Source organism: Sylvia atricapilla, chromosome 3 (assembly GCF_009819655.1).
Source record: "Sylvia atricapilla isolate bSylAtr1 chromosome 3, bSylAtr1.pri, whole genome shotgun sequence".
NCBI classification, from domain to species: Eukaryota; Metazoa; Chordata; class Aves; order Passeriformes; family Sylviidae; genus Sylvia; species Sylvia atricapilla.
The window spans coordinates 17,687,789-17,713,403 of NC_089142.1; the positions used below are offsets into that span (position 1 = coordinate 17,687,789).

Below are 25,615 nucleotides of genomic sequence, written 5' to 3' on the forward strand. Positions count from 1 at the left end.
CATTCAAACATGGATCAGCAGATTAAAACTATCATGGAGATGAGAAAACCTAAAGGATCCAAGCATAACTGACGTTTCATCTCAGACAGTGACTCCACCGTAACTGAGGGCTGGCTTTGGGCTTAATGACTTATTTATACAATATAAATACAATATAAATACTGTCATATGAGATAGGTTTCCCTCTGTACCACACTATTAAAGGAGAATGAGTATGAAGGGACTACAGGGATGAAAGCCTTCTGAGGCCCCCATCCTACAGAAATCAAAGCCCAAGACTGTCTTAGAAAATATTTATAAAGTTGTTTTCACGACTGTTGAAAAGATTTCTTCTCTGCTGAAAGCAACATCTGCCATGCACTGGTCAACTGCACAGGTTCAAGGGAACAGTGAGACAAACTAGGAGGAAAATCTACCATAGGGATCCAGCAACTGGACTTGTGCCAAACGTCATAGCTTAGCCTCAGTTGTGGATCTATGACAACTGAAGATCTGTTGCTCCCTGTTGCTACTGCAGCTAGATAGACATAAGTATTTTTGAAAGCTGGGTAATTGTATGACCCATTTTGTCACTACCTTTAATTTAAAAGTGAAATCAGTAACAAGTTTCAGAATATAAACTGATCGCTGCTGGGCTAAGAGATGTAATTTCTATTACTCCATGAAGTCTCAAGCAACTCTTGTCACTTGATGGCACGAGCCAGAAAGAAACAATTTTCTCTGAACCGAGAGAAGCTAAATGTGTGTAGTTTGTTTGTCTAATTAATTATTAGCAAGTCCTACCATCAATCCTCTGTTTCTAATAAGTATCAAATTCAGACACTGCTGGACACAGGCTTTCACCAGAAACCAAAAATATTTTTCTCTTATCTATTCCTACTGGAAGTACCATCTTGTAAACAGTTTATCAAGTTTCTCTGAAAATTATGTATCTTGGTTAGCATATTAATGAATTGGGATTACCATTACAGATTAGTAGATGTTTGAATGCTTTCTCTTTTCAGGCTGCTACACCTGAAATTAAATAAACTCATAGATCTAATGCACAGATAAAATAAAATATAATATAAATAAAGTATTTTAAATTATTTCCCTTTCTTTCTCACGGAAACTTCCCAGAAAATTAACTGCTTCTCAATCACAGCCAGTAAAACCTATGTGCTCTGCTCAGAAGTAAAAGGAAAGTGTTTTATCTCAAGCAATGAAGACATACATTAAATCTCCTTTCCTCATTAAAAGAACTGTTCACATTTGGGTTTCTCTCACAGTGACTAACCCCTACTTCCACTCCAGGGGCTTGCTTATTCTGCTTCTTCTGCAGAATAAATCACAAAGTTTCAAGAGAGACCCATCTGCCTCGAGGGTTTCTAAAGTTTTTATACCTTTTGTAAAGCCCTTTTTAGTGGCCCTATAGTTGTCAAAAAAGTAGTCTGAGGAGTCTTAATGAAATCAGGAAGTGATAGCTGGAAAGAAATGAGGACAATAAAAGAAATTAAGTCTCCATAGACCAAAAATAGGAAACCAAACACGAAGAGTGAATAGAGAACTGAAGAAAGTCATCTGTCATCTCTCAGATGAAGGTGGCATACACTGGAACCAATTAGAGAAGATTTAAAGGATTTGGGAAGAACTGAAGAGAAGGAAATTCTAAATTATCTTCTTGGTAGCTTTTTCAGACTATAAACATTTAAAGAAATAAAATTCCAGAGATGAATGGTGGGCTGCAAAACAAGTGAAAAAATGAGGGGTTGGACTCTGTGCAATACTATAAATGGGGGTCATGGAGTACGGGCAATCTCTTCAGGATTAGTTGGAACAGGTAAGAACGTATAAAACTACCTAGAAAAAGAAAAAGGCATACAAAAGGACAAATCTAGTAGAAAAGAAAATTCACCATGTCACAGACAAATTTAATTGAATCATGTTAAAAAGAAGAGAGCAGTAGTTTTCTTCCCAAACTTATAGATTTTAAGACAAATCAAATCAAATTCATGATTTGACATAGAAGACATCACAGACACCTACCTAACAAGGAAAGTAGAAGTGTACCAAACCACACCAAAGGCCTCTTGAATCTAGTACCATCTTTGACAGCAATCTGCAGAGGATACTTAGAAAAAGAATGTAAGATATAGATGAAGATTAAAAAGTCTTTTCCCCAGTGCACCTTGATAGTCTCGCAGCAGTCAATGTTCCCAATGCAAATAGCTAGCCTGGCTTGAATGAGAATGATATTTTTAAAGGATATAATGATGCTATAATAGTCATCTACATTCAGGACACTTTATTTAAAAAAAAAAAAAAAAAAAAAAAAAAAAAAAAAAAAAAAAAAAAAAAAACTATTGGAAATTGGAAATCAGAAAATTCCAAATACGTCAACAGGCTACAGAACTACTATACACTGAAAAGCTGGAATTATCCACAACGATTAAGGTCAGGGATCGGTGAGGGAACAGTGGCCACAAGAAGTTATATCTTATCACAGAATCATGAAATTGGGCTGAGTTGGAAACAACCTTAAGGTCATCTAGTAACAACCCCCTTCCATGGGCAGGGACAACTTCCACTAGACCAGGTTACTCAGGGCCCCATCCAATGTGCCCTTGAACACTCTTTAAGGGATGGAGCATCCATAGCTTCTCTGGGAAACTTGTTCCAGAGTCTCACCATCCTCACAGTAAAAAATATCTTCCTTTTTTCTAATCTAAACCTGCCTTCTTTCAGATTAAAGCCATTCTTCCTTGTCTTATTATTACATGCCCTTGAAAAAAGTCCCTGTCAAAAGCTTTCTTGGAGCTCCCCTTTACTGGAAGGTCCTCTCAGGTCTGAGACTTTCTCTTCTGCGTCTTGAAGAAGCCAAACTCTCTCAATCTGTTTTCAAGGCAGAGGTGTCCCATCCCTCTGATCATCTTCATGGCCCTCCTCTGGACCTCCTCCAGCAGATCCGTGTCCATTTTAGGTTGGGGGTTGCAGAGCCAGATGCAGCACTCCAGCCAGGATTCTCATGAGAGCAGAGCAGAGTGGAAGAACCACTTCCCTTGACCTGCTGACCACACTGCTGCTGATACAGCCGAGTCTGTGGTTGGATTTCTGGGCTGCAAGGGCACATGGCTGGCTTGTGTTGAGCTTATCTTCAACCAACACCTCCAAGTTCTTCACCTCCATGCTCTCAATCCATTCGCTGCCCAGTCTGTATTTGTCCATGGGATTGCCCCAGCCCAGGTGCAACACCTTGCACTTCGTCTTGTTGAACTTCATGGGCTCACCTCAAGCCTGTCCAGGTCCCTTTGGGTGGCATTCCTTCCCTCCAGCATGTTGACTGTGCCACACAGCTTGATGGTGTTGGCAAACTTGCTGAAGGTGCCTCAATCCCACCTTCTCATATGAATTAGCAGTGCACAATCACAGGAGGCGTTTTACGTAGCTGGGGCAAACCAATTTCAGCATTAGACATCTTAAAGTTAGGGGTTATAGTCTAAGATAATTATCTAAACACTATAGTAGGTAATGGAAAAATAAACACCTCTCAGTAATGATCCATCCCACTCATGTTAAACAAGTATCATAATGACAAAGTAAAACTTTAAAAGCTTTACACTACAAACAGGAGGAAAAAAAGAGTAAACTGTTACCAATCTGTACTAACTAAAAATCAGGGCTGTTCGAAATTTTGCAAAACAAACTAAAGATAGTGAGAAAAAATACAACCTAGGAAGGCAGCAGAAAAGTTTAAAGGATTTAAAAGTACACTCAAAATAAAAATGAAAATAGTATTGTACATTCCTGAATGGAAGAGTTTCTATTCAGAGGCAAGCAAAGAAAAATAACTGCCCTAATGAAACATTATCTTGCTAGAATTATGTTTATAACATAATACCAAGCTTATTCAAAACAGTGGTTCCTCTAGCCCAAGACTTTGTTTCCTGTGGTGGCAGCAGAAGGTGCAGTACAGTAAGATCCCACAACCCCAGCCACTACCTGCAGTCCTTTGCAGGTGGAATTGCTGGATCTGTCCCCAGCAGCTTCAGAGAATGCCTCCTAGCTCAGGTATGATGGGATCTGGTGATTCTGTAATACTGATTATAACCTCCTAAGACTATTCTGTACAGATGTAAGTCTCAGCCTGTCCAGTTTCTCCTTATGAGACAGCTCTTCTTTTTCACATTTTTGGTGCCTGTCTCTCACTCTAAAGTCCTTCTTGAGAGGCATAGGTCAGAAGCATATTCATTCTTGAGACAGTGCATGTCAGGCTTCTGTACAGAACAAAATCAGCTGCAAAAAGAAGCTCCCTGTTCTGTCCTTTATCCTTTTCTCATCCTTTTGTGATGACGGGCAGTGCTCTGTTGGCCTTGGGACTCTTGTTAATGACTTCAGGGCAGTCCCTGAGTTTCAAGTGACAGTTTGGGGTTTGGGCATAATTTAAGTATGGATTAAATCATGCATCCCTAATGTCCCTAGGCAATATATTTATTTACATTGAAGCCCATCTGCCACCTTTTTGCCCACTCAGTTTAGCAGGATTTTCTCAAAATCCTATTGAGTTCAGGTGGAACTAAAAGAGTTTTGAACCAGATACCCACTTTGTGAATTCACAACTGTCAATGTCAGGACTTTTATATGGAATACTGCCTGCAGCACTCCTTAGCGAGCAATAAATTCGAGTACAAATTGAGTCAGAAATGCAAAGGATTGATTGATTACATATTATGAGCAATCACTAATAATAAAATATAAATTAAGATATTATTACCTCTTTTTAGAATTTGATTACACAAATGACTGAGCACTCTGGCTCCACTCCAGTTAAATTAATGAGTCTTCTCTTCTACTTAAGAGACTGTGCCTGTATTAGTAAACTAAATGCCTGGGACTGTTCCCTGGCAGTGGGAGCCAGGTGGTCAAGAATGGGACACTCTGTGGTACTAAAGTGTCTTACTCTTCAAGCCAGTATAATCTTGCAAGCTGCACATTGTGTTAGCTCCTGAAAGATGCCCAAGAACTGCCTGGGTAAGTGTTAGCTGGCAAAAGCCAAAATCACTAACACGGCAAAGGTACGGACAGTTGAGTTCCAAGCCCAAGCACAGTATGTGACTCTGTATCACATGCCATTATAGATGTACATAAATTAAGTACAACATATAAAGGCTAAAATTAAAATACTAAAATAATAAACATGGGTCCTAGGGTGACGTTATGATGTTTGTATCCCCAATCACATGTTTGGTTTGTGTTGGATATTGCCCTGTGTGCCTTTGGTGTTGGGTCTGGGACCAGGGGGAAGAGAGAGGCAGTTTTGTTTTCAGAAACTCTCCTTTACCGGCTGGCCTTGAGAGTCAGAGTCAGCAACACCTGGCCTGGAACAGAGAGTTCTTTTTTTTTTCTTCTCCTCCTATTTTTTTTTCCTCTTTTTTTTTTTTTTTTTCCTTCTTTTGTAACTGTTAAAATCTCTCTGGATTGAGGACCCAGGGGAGTGTCGTGAGGGCTTGCATTTGGAACCCACCAAGGTCGACCCTGCACAACTTTTCCCAGTGCTAGAGAGACTGAAACAGAGCAACCACCTCCAGGAAGGACTTCTTTCTTTTCCAAATCTGTCATCTCTCCAGAGCAGCACGAAGTTCTTGTCGTCGAGTATTGTCCAATTTATTGTGCTTTGGCACTTTAATAAACAGGGTTCTTTCCACTTCTCTCTGAGGAGGTTTTCTTTCCAAACCAGCTGGGGGAGGGAAATTTCTTAGGAAGTTTCCTCCCAAATTTGCCCTAAACCACTACAACATGTTAAATGGTTATGGCTCTAAGAAAATTGAAATATCTTCAAGAAAATATTTTTAATGTTCTGCTCCTTCAATGTTACATTCCAAGTGTAAATCCACCTTCATGTCCTTATTTTGGTTGTTGTAGTAAGACACTCTGGGAGTATTTACAGGACAACTATGTTGCTGAAAAGCTGTGTGGAATTTGAATACATGGAAGTTACAGCCCCACAGACTGCACCAGGTCTCAGTTAAATAACTGAGTTTATTCTCCATGTGGGAGAGCACAGCCAACAGAGCAAGTGGGGAAAGTTAATTCTGTGAACTTCACACCCTAAAACTTGCACTACAGGACATACTGCTTTCATCTGAAACAGCCATTGTACTCGACCTAGTGTTCTATGCTTTACATAAGGCCAACACAGTTTTATATTCTGCTGACATGCTATGCATCATAATTGACCTATACAATTAATTAAAAGCAATGAGGAAAGTAAGTGGAATTTAACCTTAATCAGCACCCAAAGACATCAGTATCTCTGATGTCACCCTGAAGCATCAGAACAGTCAGAACAGACTTATTTCAGGTAAGCACCAGAAAGTTTTAATTTCTATCAATTTCTGAGTTACCAAAAATTCGAAAATATCATGAGGAAAGGCTATGATAAAAACCTTTGCAGCACTTTCTGATCTTGAGCTGTTAATTTCAGGTCAAATATGCCATAAGAGATAGTTTCTTTTGTAAGTTATTTTATGGTTATTATATACCTATGGAGTTCAAAGAAACTAAACACATTTTCTTAGATTAACTTGCTAGAAAAATGAAACAAAGAAAGGGAAAAAAAAAGATTAGTGTGATTTTGAAAATGCAAATTAAGATCAAAAGTAGAAAACTCTACAAATGTGGCAGAAGGATTACAGTTCTCCCTCATGTAAACCATCACTCACAGAAAGAGGAGAAAAATAAAATGAAATCTAGCAGCTTGCATCAACAGAAGGAGCCAAATATTAGATCAAGACAAAAAATTATCAGGCTTCAAGAAAATACAAGGGGTTGAACACATGCTGACACACTGACTGAAATTTTACAGACTACTGCATAGAGGCAGGGCTGCTGTCCATGGGTGTTTTCAGGGGCAAATGCAAAGTGAAGGAACAATGATTTTTGCAATGTATGCTGTTATATTTTGGTTTTGTCTCAATGTTCCATTTTCTGGACAAGAAATTGGAAAATCCTTGGTCTTCTGGAAGAGAATATACTCAGCCTCAAGCAGCTTGAGATTTTAGAAAAGTATTTATGCATGAACTTACCTACAGGGCTGCACACTACACACAGTCTGTGGAGGTTAACCAGAGACTGAAAGGTCAGGAGACTAAAAGGTTTTTCCAGGTCAAAGCAGGATATTCTTATGTGTCCTTTTGGTAGACTAGAAATCACATCTGTGAGTATATTTGATATAGTACCATGATGAAAAGTGGTGCCATATGATTGAAATTGCTTTTAAGGTATCTATGTTTTTTTCTTTGATAAAGCATTTGTGGAGTTGATGAAGACATATCTACAAAATGTACAGTATTAACAAAAACACTAGTTAATTAGAGTTTGTTTTAAACAGGAGCTTGTTTGTAGAAATTTCTGGATGCAAAAAGCAAAACAGAAAAATATGTTGCAACAGAAGTGGTAAGAAATTTTGTCTGCGTTTAATTGAAAGTACTACCTGGAAAAATACTGATATAGTATGCAATAATATTCCATTTTCTTTAATTTCTTTTCTGTTTCATCTATGTTTTCTTGCAGTTTGTTTCCACTTCACTATTTCTTCTTTCAGTCTCATGAGAATTTTGCACTTTTAGAGGGGTGAAAAACCAGAAAATTACCATTGTTACTAGCATTAATCAAGCATACCTTATGAGAACTATTTTTCAAACAAATGCATTTTTTACAGTATAAAATAAACAAATGAAATGCTACATCATGGATTGGCCTGACTGAAAAAGAGTATTTCCACATCTCAGATGGTCCAAAGCATTTTGAAGTGACATGACAAAATGCCAAGATAGAGAAACATACATGACAGCATGATGAGAGGGGTTCTAAAGAAATTGTTAAGACAACCTGATGCCAAAGGACACAGAGAAGGCTGAGGCACTTAGTGCTTTCTTTGCCTTCGTCTCTGCCGGCAAAGTCTGCTCTGCAGGTTGATCTGGGGAGGACAAGCCACCCATGGCAGCTGACAATTGAGTGAGGGATATTCACCTGGATGTCCACAAGTCCATGGTCCTGCCCACAAGGCATTCAAGGGTGCTGAGAGGGTTAGCTGGTGCAGCTGCAGGGCTGCCAAAGCCTAACCAGCAGCTGCTAATGAGTCCTTCACTGCTGAGAGGGAGGAAAAAGTAGAGGATGCTCCATGCTGGCAGGAATGGTTGGTGCATTGGAGGACGGCCGTGCCAGTCAGGAGGAGCTCAACAAGAGGCAGAAATGTGTTGACAAGAGTATCATGGGTTCAGCCAGATCCTAAAGTTCCTCATCTGTGATGCTTTGATGAAGTCTGGCTGGGTAAAAAACTCCTTTGCATAAGAGGACTCAGAGAATTTTAGGCCCTCATACATGAGAAGCAAAATAAAGTCCACATAAGGAAGATGGTTTTACTTAGTCTGGAATACAGAAAGGTAAGGGGGGAATTAATTGCAGTCTTCCACTACTTACAAGCAGTTTCTAGAGAAGATGCAGGCTTTTTTTTTTCCTCAGAGACACACAGAGAAAGGGCAAGATGCAACATTTACAAGCTACAACAGGTCTTTCACGAAGACACCAGTGAAACAGACTGATAAAAATATATGTGGAATCTCCATCCTTGGAGTATGTCAAAAGTCTGCTGGTCAAGGCCCTGAGAAACCTGTTCTGATACTGAAATCTGTCCTGCTTAAAGCAGGAGATTGAAGTAGATGAGCTCTTTACAACCTTTTAGCCTAAATTATTCTGTCATTCTACACTTCAGGCTGCATTGCCTTGCAAGAGCCAAAATTTTAGTTTCAAATACATTTTTTCTAAGAGTCATCCTTGACTCTTATACAGTACATCTGTATAAGGGAAATACACTGACTGAACAAACACACATCCCTCATGGAATTTATAAATTTTTCAGTGCATTGTAGGAGGAAGAGCTCTAGCTGTGGATTTTGGTCCCAGGGTAATCAGTAGCAGACTTCCATAATGGCCTAAAAGAACAACATAAGGGATCATGCAGCATCATAAGGAAGTATAAATTATCTCTAAAATTGTGTTGAAAAAAAGATTGTAAACTCAGTTCAATAAAAACCAACTCCAACCTTCTGATGACAGCAATGTCAATCTTTAATTTCAATATTGAAACAGAAGGGTCACATTTCTCCTAATTTGAAGATTTCAGAACAACACATCCTGGAAAAACTTACGAAGGTCAAATTTCCTCCTTGCTTTAGGAGGAAAACAAATATTAAAAGGCAGAATTTACTGCAAGACAGAATTCTACATTACTCTCAGCAGTAAAACTGAACACTGTTGAGCACCATTCCTCTCAAGAGCTCAAAGTATTTTTGAACTACAATGCAAACAAATTTATCACCATTTTCCCATATGAACACTCATGTTCATCTCTGCCTATTACAGCATACGACCTTCCTCCAATGGTTTTAATTAAGATGTTGTGAGTGTTTAAATTTGCAAAAAAAAAAAACCAAACAAACCAAAACACCCCAAAAACCACAAAAACAAACAAACAAACAAACAAATCAAAACAAAACAAAAAAATCAAGCTTTGTGAATTTTTTCTCTCTGATCTAATGTGAGGTTTTCACTTGCAGAAATGTTCTGAAGGAGATGTTATGATGCCTTTCTTCAGAGACCCTTTTAAAGGATCAAGATTTTTTTTATTTCCAAAATATATTTTTTTAACCACAAGGTACTACTTAGTCTACAAATGAGTGCATATAGTTGCACAGGTTTTGGCTAAATAAAATTCTTTTTTATCATTTTAGCTTGGAGGGTGCTATATTTGGGATTTGTGACCAAAGCAATATTGATAACCCAGAAATGTATTCATTATTGCTGAACAGTGCTTGCACAGGATTAAGGTATTTTCTGTTCATCACCCCCCAGCAAGGAGGCTGGGAGTGCACAAGAAGCTGCGAGGGGACACAGCCATTGACCTAAGGGAAATTCCCTAACATAAGGGATTGTGGTCAGTATGTAAAACTGGGGGAAGAAGAAGGAATGGAGGGACATTTGGAGCGATGCTGTTTGTCTTCCCAAGTCACTGTTGCATTTGATGGGGCCCCACTCTCCTGGGGATGGCTGAACACCTGCCTGACCTTTGGAAGCAATGAATTAATTCCTTGTTATGCTTTGCTTGTGTACATGTGACCTTTGCTTTCCCTATTAAACTGTCTTTATCTCACCCCATGGTTTTCTCACTTGTACCCTTCTGATTTTCTCCCCATCCAAACCAAGGGATGTGAGTGAGTGGCCATGTGGGGCTGAGCTGCTGGCTGGGGTTAAACCACAACTGTAGTAAAAGAAATGGCCAAAGATTGATTAGTCACCCGGTGAAGGGTGCAAGGACCTCCATCGTCATCATAAGCAACATTTTCTCAGGAATGACTTCCCAAACATCTCATTTATCAAAGTTACCTTTTTCTCCTGGAGGTCCAACTCTGCCTGGACGACCTGGAGCACCTTTCTCTCCCTTTTCTCCAGCCTCCCCTGTTGATACAAAAGTAAACAAAAGAAAGAATTATATTAAATCAGGACTATTTTCTGTTAGCAGCAGTGACAAGAATGCCATTTTCTCCAGTGAAAAAAATAGAAGCGGATGTGATCTGATTTAACAGCTTTATTTGATGGACAGAAAACAGATTTTTTCTTCAATTAATGTAGACACTGGCAAACCCTGTCAATACATTACTGAAGTCTTTCACAATAGGTCTAGTTTTGTGTTAGTTACTTATATCACTGACCTCCACAAAGCCAAGAGCACAGTTCACTTATGCAGAATCAGACCCCAACTTGGCACATAAACTTCTGTGTTCATCAAACTCTTTCCAAGCCTCTGCTAAGGACACACTTAAGTCTCAAATGAAAATGAGACCTCAAATTAAAAGAAAAAAATGCCATTTTTGAGACCTATAAGAAGGCACTGCTACATCCATGATTAGAGGACCATTTTTAATCATGAAAGCATTAACTCCCTACTCCATATCCTCAGTTATATACTGTGACTTTTAATATCTGAGGTTATGAACCACTGCGTACTGCATTTACATGCACAGAGCTCATGGTGCATCATTATATTCAGCATATTTAAACATCACTTTCTGTAAAAAAATATTTGCCTCTCTGGTGTCTTTCATTAAAAACTTGTGGATGCTTAGCTTGTTTTGCCCCTTCAACTGTACTTCTACTGTAGTCTGTCGCTGACATAAAATTAAAATCTCTGACAAACAGAAGGTTAAAGAATTATTTATACAGCCACCTTGATAAAACAAGATTTATATGAGGTAGGAGAAGAACGTTCTATGGCTTCCACAGAAAATAAAGTGTTTGTATGCAAAATCCAGAGTTAGCTCAGCACATATGATGTCCCAAGACTGTATTTTTATGGAGGAGAGTGAGCCTTAGCTGCTCTCCAGGAAGCTGATGGTAACCCCACAGCAGGAAAGTGAGTGGTTATCATGCACCACACAAGCCCAGTTCCCTGGCACAGCTGGCAGTGGTGGTTCAGAGAGGAGTCACAGAGATGTCATGTAAAAACATGCCACACCATGGCACATTTCAAACATGCAGCCTCCAGCCCTTTTTCCATATCTCTCTTTATTCTAGGCCTAGGTGGCTGTGAGCTGAACTCAGCCCTCCATCTGTTATATTTTTATTCTTCAGGCTGCTCCAGACCATCTTCCCTGCCTTCAGATATGCAAAAATAGGCCATTCTCTGACCTTAATGAGGACAAACTTCACATAATCCCCAGTGAATAATATTGTTAGTATGAAACAGGCTATAATTTGGCACATTTGGGAACGTCACATTTTTATTATCAAGTAACCAACAGGCTTTGTATGATTGCCTTTCACCCCTCAGTGCTGGTTATGAGTTCTTCGCTTCCCCAAGATAAATCCTGACAATGACTTTTCCTTGCTCCCTGGAGGCTGGGAGCAGGCTATTACAGCCTATTGCTTTACATGTTCTTCAGAGTGAAAGCTGTGCATTAGGGATCAATAAAATAGATCACTCTTGCTCCAGGCCATTACACTTGCCTGCATTTATTCTTATAATACGATGACACCACATTCCTTAGTGTGGGTGTTTTAAAAACTTTCTCCTGGAGGAGATTACTCCATTACAGCCCCAGCTGCAGAGCAGTCGACATTTTTTTCTTATCAGCTGCTTTAAAGAGCAAGACCTTGTCCAAGAGGGACTGATCAGTGGTACAGCTCAGCTTTGCCTTGTGTAAGTCCCTATTCTTGCTGTTTGTACCCTGAGCATTGTGAAAATTGAGGAGGTAAAGCCTGTGCAGGTGTCATGGGCAACAAAACAGTTTTCTGTCAAGGAAATTTCAATCAATTTAATTTTTCACCAATAAACAACAGTGTTTAACTTATTGATTTGTGAAGTAAAGAAAGACACCCCTGTGCCTCCTTTCTGGTCTGCAGTCCCTCAATCTACAGCTAAGTCCCTTCAGGACAGGAGGTTGGGATCTGTGCATTATGGTCCCTGCCCATCTGATCTATTGTGGCCTCTTCCACCAGCCACAGTCCCTTAGCACTTGCACCTCTTGCTCAGTCTCCTCTCCATCTCTCCCTGAATATGTGCTCCAGCCCCACTGCATGAAACAGTACTTTCTTTGTCAGCACAGTGCAGCATTGTCTTTGCAGCTGAGACAGGGCAAGATGTAGTTAGTAGTGCTCCACAGTGTTGAGATGCCCCATATTCCTAAAAGAAATTTAGCCCTGCTACCAACACGAGCTGTGGTAGGATCATGGGTATCAGGCCCTAACACCACCACAAGTTCTTCCTACATTATCCCTGGGAGACATCTTTCTTAATTCAGTCAATATATCTAACAACTGCTGTTGATTTGTCTCCTTTTGTGAATTATTTGGGACAGGATTTGTCTATGCTTATATTTGCAGCTTCCCACCATAAGCTGTACCATCTACAGTGTGCAATGAAAATATACACCAAATATTAATTATGTGAGCTATTAAGCATTCTTGGCTGGTGATAACTTCTTTCCATTACTCATATTCCCCATGTGAGTAGATGCATCAATTGTGGGTGTATAAAAAAATGGGGTTTTTAACGTAGCATCAAATTTTTAATGTACTGAATGCCATTGAGACTATTAAGACAACTCCTGCTTTGGACTCTAGAAGGGAGACAAAACAACACAGTAAACTGAGAATTTAAGCTTTGAAGGATTGTTCAATGATATTTTTTTTCTCCACAATAGTAGCAACTTCAATTTCATGTCCCTATGAAAAGAAACTGGACTTTAGGAAGAATATGAGTGAGCTGTGTAGTAAGGCTTCATCATCCATTGCTTCTTCACACGTGGCACACTTCCCTTATTGTTAATATTGCTGGTTTTCTAAAACATGGTTCAGTCTGCTGTCTGCATTCTCAGAGCTATAGTTTTTCCCTTACACTTTTCATCTTACTCCTTTACACTCATGAGTTGAAAAATAACCAATCCACCAAAAGCTACCCCCCTAAAAAAACCCCACCAAAATAATTACAAAAAACAAACTAAAAACAAGCAAAAAAAAAATCCACAGAAAAACAAAACCAAAACACAAAATACAAACATCACAAACCACCAAAACCAGTCCCTAAGACTTAAGCTGCCAACCTTAATCTCATTTCTACTTTTTCTATTCTTAGTGTCTTTACTGGCTTTTTTCCTCATCCATTTCCACCTCCATTCTCATCTCATGCCCTTTCTGATTTTCTCTTTTAGTCTATGGGATCCTAATTGATTTTGTGTCATTTTACATTTATTTAGTTTCCAGTCTGTCCACTCAGACTCATTTTTGAGCTCTTCTTTTTTTTTTTTTTTTCCCCCTATTATCTCTTTCTGTTCTAAAATTCATCCTTTATGCTCCCCTGCTTTCGTGTACTTTTTCCTGATGACTTTCTCCTTCATCACCCCATTTGGGCTCTACTATTTTGCACCACCTCTTGAGTGTCTATCCTCTGCCATTCACATATCCCACTTAGGTCTCTCTAATTTCTTGCGCTTTTTCCCTGTACCTGTTTTTCCCAAATTCTGGCAGAGCCATGCCCAGCAGCAGTGTGGCACTCTGTTTCTCCACCACTGGAGATGTTGCTGGCAGCCCAGCAGGGAAGGAGATGGTGCAGATCTAAAAGCTGCAGTGAGCAATCACTGCACAGGAGGGAAATTTCCCACGAATTTCAGCATAGGAGCTGAAATTTGGGCACATGGCCACACGTGTGCTCAGTTTTAAGGAAGCCTTGGCCAGTGGAATGGGTTGGAGTTGTGGCAGTGAGGGACAGCAGTATCTCATCACCATCTCTCTGAGCCAGTCCCCCTGACAGCATCGTTGGAGCATTGAAAGTGTTTTAGGGATTTCACGTTAACTAGGTCTGTATCAGGTAATTTTGTGCTTCACTGAATCTGTACGTCAGTCTCTCTTAATTTTGCAAGGCTTATATTTTATGAAACTGAGTGAAATAATTAGCACACAGGTTTTCAGGCCTCTCTCTGTTTTCCAGGCTCAGAATTGTCTTCTGCCAAAGGGTCCTGCAGAGTTTACACACTTTAAAAATCTCTGCTGTGTATATTAATAATAATAATAGGGATAAGGATAATAAGAATAATCTTTGCATTACAATGGTAATCATAGCTGCTAATGTTGACTGATTACAAAAATAAGGAAACCATTGCAAAGTCACAAAATTCATCCTGTCAAGTTCTTTGATATGAAAAATATTTTCAAAGCTTAGAGCTGTGGAGTCTGACTCTTTGACTGATCTTTCATGCAATTTTGGACAACAGATATTTAACTTGGTTATGTTCTCCTCTGTAAGTCACATAAACAGCACTATCGTATGCCTTTTACAGAGTAAATATATCAAACAAATTAAACACCTATACTCAAGCCTTAGTCAAACCTCAGAAGGCCTGGATAAAGTGTTATTCTTTCTGACTAGAACATCTGCAGAAGGTCTACATATTATTAAGAGCAAAAGACACTTATTGAAGTGAATAGTAAAGAATAGCTTTTGGTTGGATTCAGGCATCCAAAGATGTATCTATAATAATATTAATAGATAAAACAATAATAAATATTAAAAAATAAACATATTCTTAAAGCAAATCGGCCAAGCACAGCCTGCATCCCTGTAGCCCAGAGGGCAACCACACACAAATTGGGTAATGGCTGGAGAGAGCAGTTTACACTCCAGCCAAACCTGTGGCCAAGCTGGGCTCACAATTTAGCTGTCTGAACAACTGCAGAACAGAACTGAGCCTCACCCTTCCCAATCAGTTAACCAGAACAGACAATGCCTGCAGTCCATACTGTGGCCCTCAGACAATTCAGAAAAGCCCAGATCTGTACAGATAAGATTAATGGCACCAATTAGGTGGGGTTTGTGACACTATAAGGTATAATTACAAGAAGAACTGAAAGGTTTGTTGTGTGGTTCTTACATAATGCTTTTTTTTAAATTGTTGATGATAAACTGGTGGTTTTCATGGGGTCTTTTTGTCCTTAGTTAAAAAGTATTTCCCCATGTTCAGAAGTGTTATATTTCAACAGATATGCCGCAGCTGCCACAAGGGGAATTATTGTTATTGACTAAACAGGGCTGGGATTTCAACAACCATAATGGATGCTATTGCTTTAAAATGCTAATTCTTCCCAGTGGTTGATTTCTTATGTGAGATATATTTTTTTCCTATGGAAAGATCAATAATTTATTACACCACCTTTGAGCAAAAGTTTGGGGGCACATTCTGTAAAAATGTTGCCTTTTCCCACAAAAACTATAGAAATGCCAAAAACTAACTAATGTTTGCTTTCTTCTAAGAAGCATTTGAGCTTTTAGCAAATCAAAAGCCAAAAGACAAGAAAACACGAAATAATTCCTATTACATTGGAAAACGGGAATGAAAACCTCTCCAGGTATAAAGTAGGGCCTGATTACACAATTTTTGGGTACATGTACCACTGCTCAGTACAAACACAGAACAACCAGGCAATGCATAAGAGTAACAAGCACTAGTGATCCCGAGCAAATCTGGGAAACTGATGTGCATTCTCTCAACCATTTAATTTCACCTTATGGACCTTAAAACTCCATTTTTAAGGAGGCTACAAGCAGGGGCAAATAAGAGGACAACTGAGAGGCAACTTCTTTGTCTCTGTTAAAACTGTCAGTTATGCAAATAAGCCTATTAGAACAAAAAGATTAATATTTAAAGAATGGAGTAGGCTTTCACATTACCTTTGAGGCCTGGAACAAGAATCTGAACAGAGCAGGACTCCTCTGCAATGTGTTGAGGATATCCAGATCTTAGCAGTGACAGGAAGGCAAGGCTAATTAGAGTCACCAAGAAAACCAGATCTCTCTTCATAATGAGCACTTACAGGTCACTGACTCCTAAACAAAAGAATGAATAAACAGTTATAAGAATTCCAAAGGCTTTCAACAGTTTCTGAACACATACCCCACTAAAAACACAATACATATTTGTGTACCATAACCCACAAAGCACGAGAAGCACATGTGCAGCTCCTCCAAGCAGGTTATGTGTTCCTCAGACACACATGAAACAGGCAGCAGCACATTTAGCAGGTTTTTTTTGCTGTTAGACTAAATGGGATAAAGCTCAGGAGAAATTTAATTAAACAAGGAGGAGATTAAACAATGCTAATAACAGCCAATTCTGTGTTCAAAATTTCTCATTGGAGGCAGCAATTTGGAAAGGTGAAAGGACATAATACAGCATGCAGACTTAAAATCACACAATTCCTTAGTCTGAAAAAGACCTCTAGGATCATCAGTCAACCATTAATCCAGGACGGCCAAGTCCATCACTAAGCTCTGTCCCCAAGTCCCACATCTACATAGCTTTGAAATATGTCCAGGAATGGTGACTCAATCACTTCCCTGGGCAGCCTGTTCCAGTGCTTGACAACGCTTTCCATGAAGTAATTTTTTCCAAATATACAATCTAAACTCCCTCTGGCACAACTTGAGGCCTTTTCCTCTTGTCCTGATTCTTGTAATCTGGGAAAAAAAGCCCATCTCCATCCTGGCTACAACCTCCTTTCAAGTAATTGTAAAGAGCAATAAAGTCTCCCCTGCACCTCCTTTTCTCCAGACTAAACCCCACTCCACACAGAACTTGAGCTTCAGACCCTTCACCAGCTCTGTTGCTCATCTCTGGACTCACTCCAGCTCCTCCATGTCTTTCTTGCAGTGAGGGGCCCAGAACTGAGCACAGGATTTGAGGTGTAAACTCACCAGTGCCAAGTAAAGGGAGAAAATCAGTGCCCTGGTCCTACTGGCCACACCATTCCTGATAAAGGGCAGGATGTCCTTGGCCTTCTTGGCCACCTGGCCTTGCCCTGAAAGTTGTCAGTGCTAAGTTCCCACTTAGGGTGGATACTGCTCTAGAGAGGCAATTCAGTAGCAGATGAGACCAACTCAAAATCCTGAAACTTCACTGGCCATCTACCTGAGCACTGGAATTGTGCCCAGGCAAATTGTCTGATACAATAGCCCTCATATAAGTCATTGAGGGTGGAAGGCAGGTAATATTTCACTGTATTATTCAATAAAGTTGAATCAGTCTTCAATAACTCCTGAAGAGAATCACCTTAGAAACATATTCTAGTCTAAGATGACAAGTGAAATGACTTGCCTGAAATTAGGCTGTGAAGTGATGTCTTAGAAAACAACCAAACAGAAATGGAGTTTGTGTGAAAGGACTGTCAAAAGACAGTATTTAGGGGGCCTGTAAAAATACTTTGACAAAATTGTTATTTATATATTTCTGATATGTTTTTCCAGTCCATCCTTAACCAGAGCTCTGTACTACACAAATAAGCTGAAACTCATAACAGGTTTTTTATCATCTTTTATAGCCACCATAAGGACATGTGCATTTTACATCTAGAACAAGAAGATTGGGCTATATTAATTTCAGCTCCCTGAATCCATGCAAGAATAAGTCAAGTAGGATTAGGCACAGGTGTGGGACCAGTCTATAGGTCTGTATGCCTCAACATATTTGGGATCCTGGAGAGTGGAACTGTTATTTTTGGGATGCCCTGAAGGTATTAACTGGCATAACAGATGTCTTAGCAGCAAGGCCAAGTAGATGATTTTGGAGCTGGGGGAATAAACTGTCCCTCTGAATTACTGTCAAGTTTGTGCTTCCATTATCCCCTAGGAGACCATAGCAAGGGAATCTGATGGGAGTAGACTTTCCCTCCTTCCTCATGTGTGGAGGGCATTATGTGAGTTACAGGCCAGGTTTCTCTGCCTCACAAGTCCATCTACTACACCATCTATTGCTACATCCACACAGAGGGATGCCACAATACACCCTTAAGTTCATTCTGATCATCCAGATCTACTGCAGAGACTTGTATATGCTATGAATCCCTCTTGACACAAATCCTTTCCCCAGGTGTCTTTCCAAAGAAGAAAATCTGCAGATGGAGGACCACACCTTAAAAGTTGGTATCTGTGTTGAGAGCTGGGAAGAGCATTTGAGTCAAGAGATCTCAGTACAGTCATAGTCTAATGGGCTACAGTTGGGCAAGAAACCCCAGGGAAAAGGTAACCCTGGGTGATGCTAGGTAATTTTCCCATGGGGGAAGGGAGGAACAGGGACTGTCTGAGGTTTTCCACAACCTGCCATGCAGTCCTATTACGGGTCAGGCATAAGCTGCTTCACAGACAGGCTGTGCCAACCAGAAAGAGTACCTGAGTGTGGAACTGCTGCTCACAGATTTAGGCCATGAGAAGTTTTGTCACAATTGCAGCAATTATCACTAGAGGCTTGTCAAGAGTATGGGGCAAAATTGAGGAATCCAAGGATGAGAAACAAGAGCTAGAGGAGAAAGTACATCATAAAGCCATGATCCATATCTGTTAGAATGTGTCCAGAAGAGGGTCACAAAGATGATCAGAGGTCTGATCTCAACAAAAACAGGCTGAAACAGTTGAAGCTGTTCAGACTAGAAAAAAAGAAATCTCAGGGGAAACATCACTGGGGTCTTCTGGTATTTAAAATGAGCTTATAGAAAAAGTGGGAGAGGGACTTTTTACACAGACACTGATAGGATAAGGGAGAATGGCTTTAAACTGAAAGAGGAGATACTTAGATTAGAATAAGCAGGTTGCCCAGAGAAGTTAAGGATGCCCCATCCCCAGAAGTGTTCAAGGCCAGACTGCACAGGACCCTCAGCAATCTGGTCTGATAGAAGATGTCCTGCCCATGGAAGGAGGGATGGAATTAGAAGACCTTTAAGATCCTTTCCATCCCAAGCTTTTCTGTGATAAAGGTGGACATAAAGAACGGCAATAGTCGGGGAGGAAACGTAATGCAAATTGGGACGCCTTGGAGAAGCAGCAACCAGGCCAGCTCCCCAGGGCTCTGACAGATAAAACCAGCAGTAAAACGTTTGCTGTGTTGCTGAACTCTGCTTTTCTGGACTACAGCCTCCCTTGCCTATGCACAGGGCCAGCCACAAGGGCCAGCCACAAGTACTAGAAACGAGGTCAAGAAACCAGCTACTTGACAGCTATTTTCTAAGGTTATGCAAACCATTTGACCACAGTCTTGAGATAGTTTTGAAGTGTCAATCTCTGTGACAGCACTTTTCTCCAAAATATCCTCATATGCATACTAAAATTACCTCAGAAACACTAAGCTTGAATCTGGCTACATCTCCCCAGAAGGAGATTCCTAACCCCAGGATACAAGGAATTTGTCTACAGGGGACAGTCCTACCTCTTTTTTTCTCTCTGATTCACAACAGTCAGCAAGCAAGACGGAACAACAAAAACTAGTCAATAAGAAAGGTTGAGGAAAATGGTGTTTTTCCAGATCTTCAAAGGTTTCTAAGGCCAGTCTTGGCATTTGAATAGTCAATGTTGGTTGACTGCAAAGTGAAGGGGTCCCTGGCAGGAACATGATTTGCAATGCCAAGTGACGGTCCAGCACTGCCTTATTGAGAAAAGCAGTGAGTTGTGTTTGCCTCAGCCAGCCAGGAGGATGTGCCTGAAGTCTCTTTCAGACACTCTCAGCAGCAGCCTCCCTTGAGAGAGAAGGTTTTCAGGCTGAGCCAAAAGAGAACATGAGTCCTACCTGCCTCAGCTTGCCAAACCCACCCTACAGCCCAGGAAAACACCTGGTCACCAGCCTGCAGGACATCCTAGGCAGGATATCCCACCTTTTTTATGTATGTCGTGGGAGCACTTCAGGATTCAGAAGGTCAGACAGAGGCTGTCAAGCCAAGTGGGTCAGATACCCAGCTGAAAGCCTGGAAATTAGGCAGTTTCAGCAGGAGCACCTGCCAGACTGGTGATAAGGATTCTTGATGGACAAATTGGAGAGTAGAATGAAATGGCCTGAGATGAAAGAAGAAATTGAAATTGGGATGGTATTCCAGTCTCTGCATTAGTGAATAAAAGGCAATATCATCTCCTCTGTCTGCATTTTATGAGGACTTAGATGTATGCAGACTCCAACTGAAAGATCAAAGGCTCCAGGTATGTTAAATATTAATCTGCCTTTGCAAACCTCTACAGAGCTCAGAGATGAGACAGACATCAAGCAGCAGAGAACTGTCAAGGCTGCTCCTTGGCTCTGCTCAGCAGCCACATATGAAGGATATTCTGGGGGAAACAAAGTCTCCAACAAAGCTTCAGCACATTCCCTGCTGTCTGCTCTTGGGCTTACATGTCTCAAAGACAGGGGATACAACTTCACCCTACCTCATATTAGCTCAACTCACAGAGGATATGGATTTGTTCTAGAAAAAGGAGCTTCTCTAGTGTCATTTAGGTAACAATACCGAGATCCATAAGGGTACTCAGGGAAATTACCTTGGTCTGAGAAGAGCCACTAACAAAAGGCATCTCTGAAGAGGTTGCACACTAAATACTCTATAGAATCTGTGGCTGCAGTAAAGAGACACATTAATAGGAGAAATCAAACCAAAAGCACTTTGTATATCGCTTTCTCCATCTCTCCCTGCTTTGAAAAGAAACCTTCTGCAGCTAAAATTTCTTTCTGTCATTAAAATACCAGTTTCATCTCCAGGTACATGCTACAGCAGTACTTTTCACTTTAAAATCCTAGAAAATTTCTTGTCCTCTGACCTATTTTCAAGTCCTTTCAGGCCTAGATGGATAAAGTCATTTAAGAAAACTAAATCCCACTGAAATTGGTCCTCAGACAAAGGAGGACCAGCCTGTTTTTTCAAACACTATTTTGGCCCTGGTATTTGGAGTATCTTCAGCATTGGTACAACCAATGCCAGAGAGAGATCTAAACATGTTCAGCACATGTAAAAGTACGAATATATTCTCACTGCTCGTGCAGGGTTCAAAAGTCAAATTTATGGCCATTAACAGTGAAAAATCAGTGAAAGCTGAAAGTATTGGAAAAAAATTAGGAGAAGAAAAAGGCAGCACTTACTTAAAAATAAAAATTAATAAAGTGCTTCTATCTCCACCAGAAATGAAAACATATCAATGCAATGGGCACAATAATTTCAAAACAACTTCTGACACTTCTCAGCTTTAAGAAATCTGCCTCAGTTGCCAAGAGAGAGGAGGTTTCTCAAGCCAAGCTTCAAATGACAAGTCCTTGAGAGGTCATTGGAGAATCCCAAAGAACCTACAGGCTCACTCAAAACTGCTGCAGGACCAGCCAGGCCAGCTGGCACCCATCGAGTTCCCACACTTCTTCCCTCGCTGGATGGAAAGCCTGGAGATTACTTGAGCCAGCTAATGCCTCATGCATGAAGTTCCTCTATCTACCAGTGGCTCCAAAAGTGCCAGTGGCTAATTCCACACCATTATTTTGGACCTAGAAGAAACAATACAGATGATCTGCCAAGCTGAAATCAAATGGATGAAACATGCAGAAGACAAATGATGCTCCTGGCATTAATGTTCAGCCAGCCAACAGCTACAGAGTAACTGTAATCCTCTGTATAATCCTATAGTGTGGAGGTGGGCGGAGCCCCGGCTGCTCTGCCCTGGAGGGAGCCAAGCTGAGGAGTCAAGGAAGAATTTCGAAACTTCAGCCAGAGCACCTAAGACAAAGGCAAACATCCTAGCCACGGTGACCTGGCTGGAGACCCACAAGCCCCCTCGGGATTTTATGTAGATCTGTTACAATTGATTGGTTCTGTACCCTTTTCCTCCCACCCTGGTGTCCCATAAAAACCCCTGAGTTTCCTCTGGTCAGCAGAGGTTCCTCGTCCCTGGATCCCTTTCGCTGGTACCCTCTCAATAAAGTACCACCTGCGGAAATTCCATACGAGACCTCTCTCTCTCTCACCATGGCCGGCTAAAAGAGGGGCTAACTCACAAAGGCATAAGCTAAGAGCACTGAGCTGAAATCACTGAAAGCTGAAATCACTGAGCTGAAAAATCACTGCTCTGCCCGATGCTGAGAAGCCCCTCTACCCAGCTGAGGAGCGCCCTGACCCCCCAAGGAGCTGTTTCTAGCGAAACATCCTTTGGGGTGGCTGTGGCTCTCTGGGTCCCAAGCGGCGGACCCCATCCACCAGCTGACATACTATAGGACTCATCTTTGAGCTGCTTTTATGTCACTAAATAGTTTTCATCCTATGATTTTTTCTGTCATTTTTAAAACTATACTTCATTCTCAAGTATCTGAGCTGAATTATCTGTATTCTGAACTGAGTATTCTTCTGGTACAGACACACAAATCTGCAGAGCCACAGCCACATTGGGTGAGTGACTCCCAAGCCAGTTGGAGTCAGCACTACAGACACAGCAATAACTTCGAAAAATTTTCACTCCCCTGACTTTTCAAGTCCTTGTCATCCACATCTCAGCACCTCCCTGGCTGAACTCTCTGGCAGCTCATGTATCCTCAAGCACCTGCAGGCCCTAAGCTGAATTCTAGGAGATGCAACACATTGCCTACAGAATCATGCCCACAAAATATCAGGCTGTGACACAGTCCTCATGCTATTTCAAACATTTTGAACAGATGAAAGACCCACAAAAATATGAAGTCTCACGGCTACCACCAGCACCCACCACAGACCAGAGATAGGTTTCTGGGGGAAGCAGAGAGAAGTAAAAGGGAAAAGCCTGTTAGCACTGCTGACACAAGCTGTGTTTCACCCCTTGGCCCAAGGGATGTGGATCATTCCCTGGGGAAGAAACTTTTCACACTGGAGATGAAACCTGTGTCACTGACCTCATCTCTCTCCATTATAGCCTTGTTAATCTTCCTAAGCTACAGATGTTTTGTGTAGCTATGCTTTTACTTTATCTAAGCATTCTCTCATTTGTCCTCTCAGTTCCCTTGCACATTACCTTGGGTAATCAAACATTTGCCATTTAGCTAGACTATAAAAATCAGAATCAATTACAAAGCTATCAAGTTACATGTTGATTTAAAGGTTAAAGTAATGGACTTGAAAGACTGAAAAAAATATTAATACTGTAGAATTACAAAAATGAGGACCATAACTGCTGTAGTTACCAAGTCTCTGTGAAATCTATGGAGCATGGAGTAGCACAAAGCAGAGACATAGTACATTTCAGCTCCTGATGATGCTGAAGAACAGTGAGGTCTGCTGTAGAGGACAAAAGAATGAGTCTAAGCTGATGAGAAGCATTACCTAAAAACCAAACTGATAGTAGTAAGTCCTTGGTTACTCCCCAGAGTACAGTTAGTTCTGGCACGACAGAGCCATTTCCTCAGATGATGTTTGTGAGGTGTAAGGTATGATCAGTTTGTCAACAGAGATGCCCTTATCAGATGTAAGTATAGTAGCCCCACTTTTCACCAAGAAGAATGTTTTTAGAAATTGAGACAAATTTCTTCCTGATGTTGTTCTGTTGACGTCAATGAGTTCATGTTAGAATTAACTTACTGTCATCTGTACTGAAAATATAAAAACAAGGCTTCAGCAAGAGTAAGAGGAAGTAGTGCCAGAAAGGGGCAAGTTTTCAAAACTTTTAACTAGAGGGAGATGGGACCTGAGTGTCAAATCTTTCATAATAATTCTCTATGGAATTTAAACAATCTATGGAGTTTTTGTGGAAAATAACACTCAAGTACATTTTTATTTTTATGTAAATTGGTGGTCAGAGACAACTAGAATACTAAGCAGAATTTTTCAAAGTCCCTATTATATTACAAGATCTCTTCTGCCTTCAGCTATATTTTACAAAAATAGTTTGTGAATTTGGGTGCCATCATTGTTACATGTCAGATGAAATTTTTGGTATTCTTAACCACCAAAAAAAAAGTATACAGGGTTCTAATTTAAGTGTCAGTTCTAAAAGCTGGGTCTAACATGTCGCAGCTCATTCCCACTCCTATAAAGCATTTACATGAGAACCTCATACTATCCCCAAACAGCTATCTGCAGGAAATGAAAAACCAAGGATCCACCAAGAATCAGTGACTGATGTGGAGAATGCTGCAGGGAGCATCACTTTACACAAATACATACATAATAACCCTTTTCTCACATATTAGATAAGTGACAACTACATTTAAAGGAGGTTCTAAGAACAAAGGGAAGCCATTTGACTGCTACCCAGTTTTTCCCCAATGCTGCAGGTATAACACCTCAAAAAGCAAACCACAAGACAGAGCACAGCTGCCATTAGCAGATGCCTATCTATCAGGACAACTCTGCTAGGTCCAGATCTCAAGCTAGCAGAGGTTAGTTTTAAACAGATTTTTGTGGGGAGGATTTAACTGTTCTGGCTTAGGTGGTCAGTCTGAAAAAGTCATCCTATCCTAAGCACTCTGTGTAACCAAGTCAGAGAAAGGCACCTTGGCACAAGGATACATTTCACCCCGACACAGAACAGAACTGGTAATTGATTCTGGAGGCACCTATTCATTACCCAGCATTGCTAGCTCAGCCTTGCAGGTTTGTAAATTCAGGTGAGGGGTGTCCCATCATTGCTAATTAGCTAAGTCAATCTACAGGAGGGCTAGCAGCAGCCTGGCTTCCTGCTGCAGTCACACATTAGCCTTCCCTGTCACCAAAGGCCAGCTGATCCCAGCTAGCACAGGCTGCTATTCCAGCAGGAAGATATTCTTCTGCTTGTAATGTTGTTTTTGAGTTGATTTAATTCCTTGGTTCCTGGTGAGGATAAAATGGCCATAATTCCTGTGAAAAATTATGCCAGCCAAGGAAAGGAATGCCCTTGGCAGCAGCTGAGATGGTCTCCAGTGTGTCATAAAACTGTGCCATTGCATGACAACAGCATACAGAAAACAGGAAGATGCATAAGTGAAAGAATTCAAGGGACTAAATCACCAGAAAAACAAATAAATAAACAAACAACAAAAACCCAAACAGAAACCCCCCAAAAAACAAAAGCAACATAAACCAACAAAACACACAGAGAAAAAAAAAAAAAAAACCTCCCACAAAAAAGAGCCCCACTAAAAACCAAAAAACAACCCAGCACATAATTAGAGTGGGAACATTTTAAAAGAAGAAAAGATATGGCAAAACACCAGGCTGCAATGGATAACAATAACCAGCAAAAGATACAGAACATAGGAAATACAGCAACATCAGGCATTTTGTAATAGCATACAAGCCA

At 40.5% G+C, this 25,615-nt stretch overlaps 1 protein-coding gene across 2 annotated transcripts in view; it reads right to left on the minus strand.

The window, feature by feature from the left end:
• COLEC11 (collectin subfamily member 11) overlaps positions 1-25,615 on the minus strand; it is a 39,221-nt gene that overhangs the window by 5,293 nt on the left and 8,313 nt on the right. For both annotated transcript variants that reach the window (XM_066314852.1, XM_066314853.1), the window contains exons 2-3: positions 16,256-16,411; positions 10,420-10,491 (exon numbers count right to left, since the gene is read on the minus strand). In XM_066314852.1, the coding sequence (XP_066170949.1) occupies positions 10,420-10,491; positions 16,256-16,385 (202 nt within the window). In that variant the 5' untranslated portion in view covers positions 16,386-16,411. The remainder of the gene's footprint in view (positions 1-10,419; positions 10,492-16,255; positions 16,412-25,615) is intronic.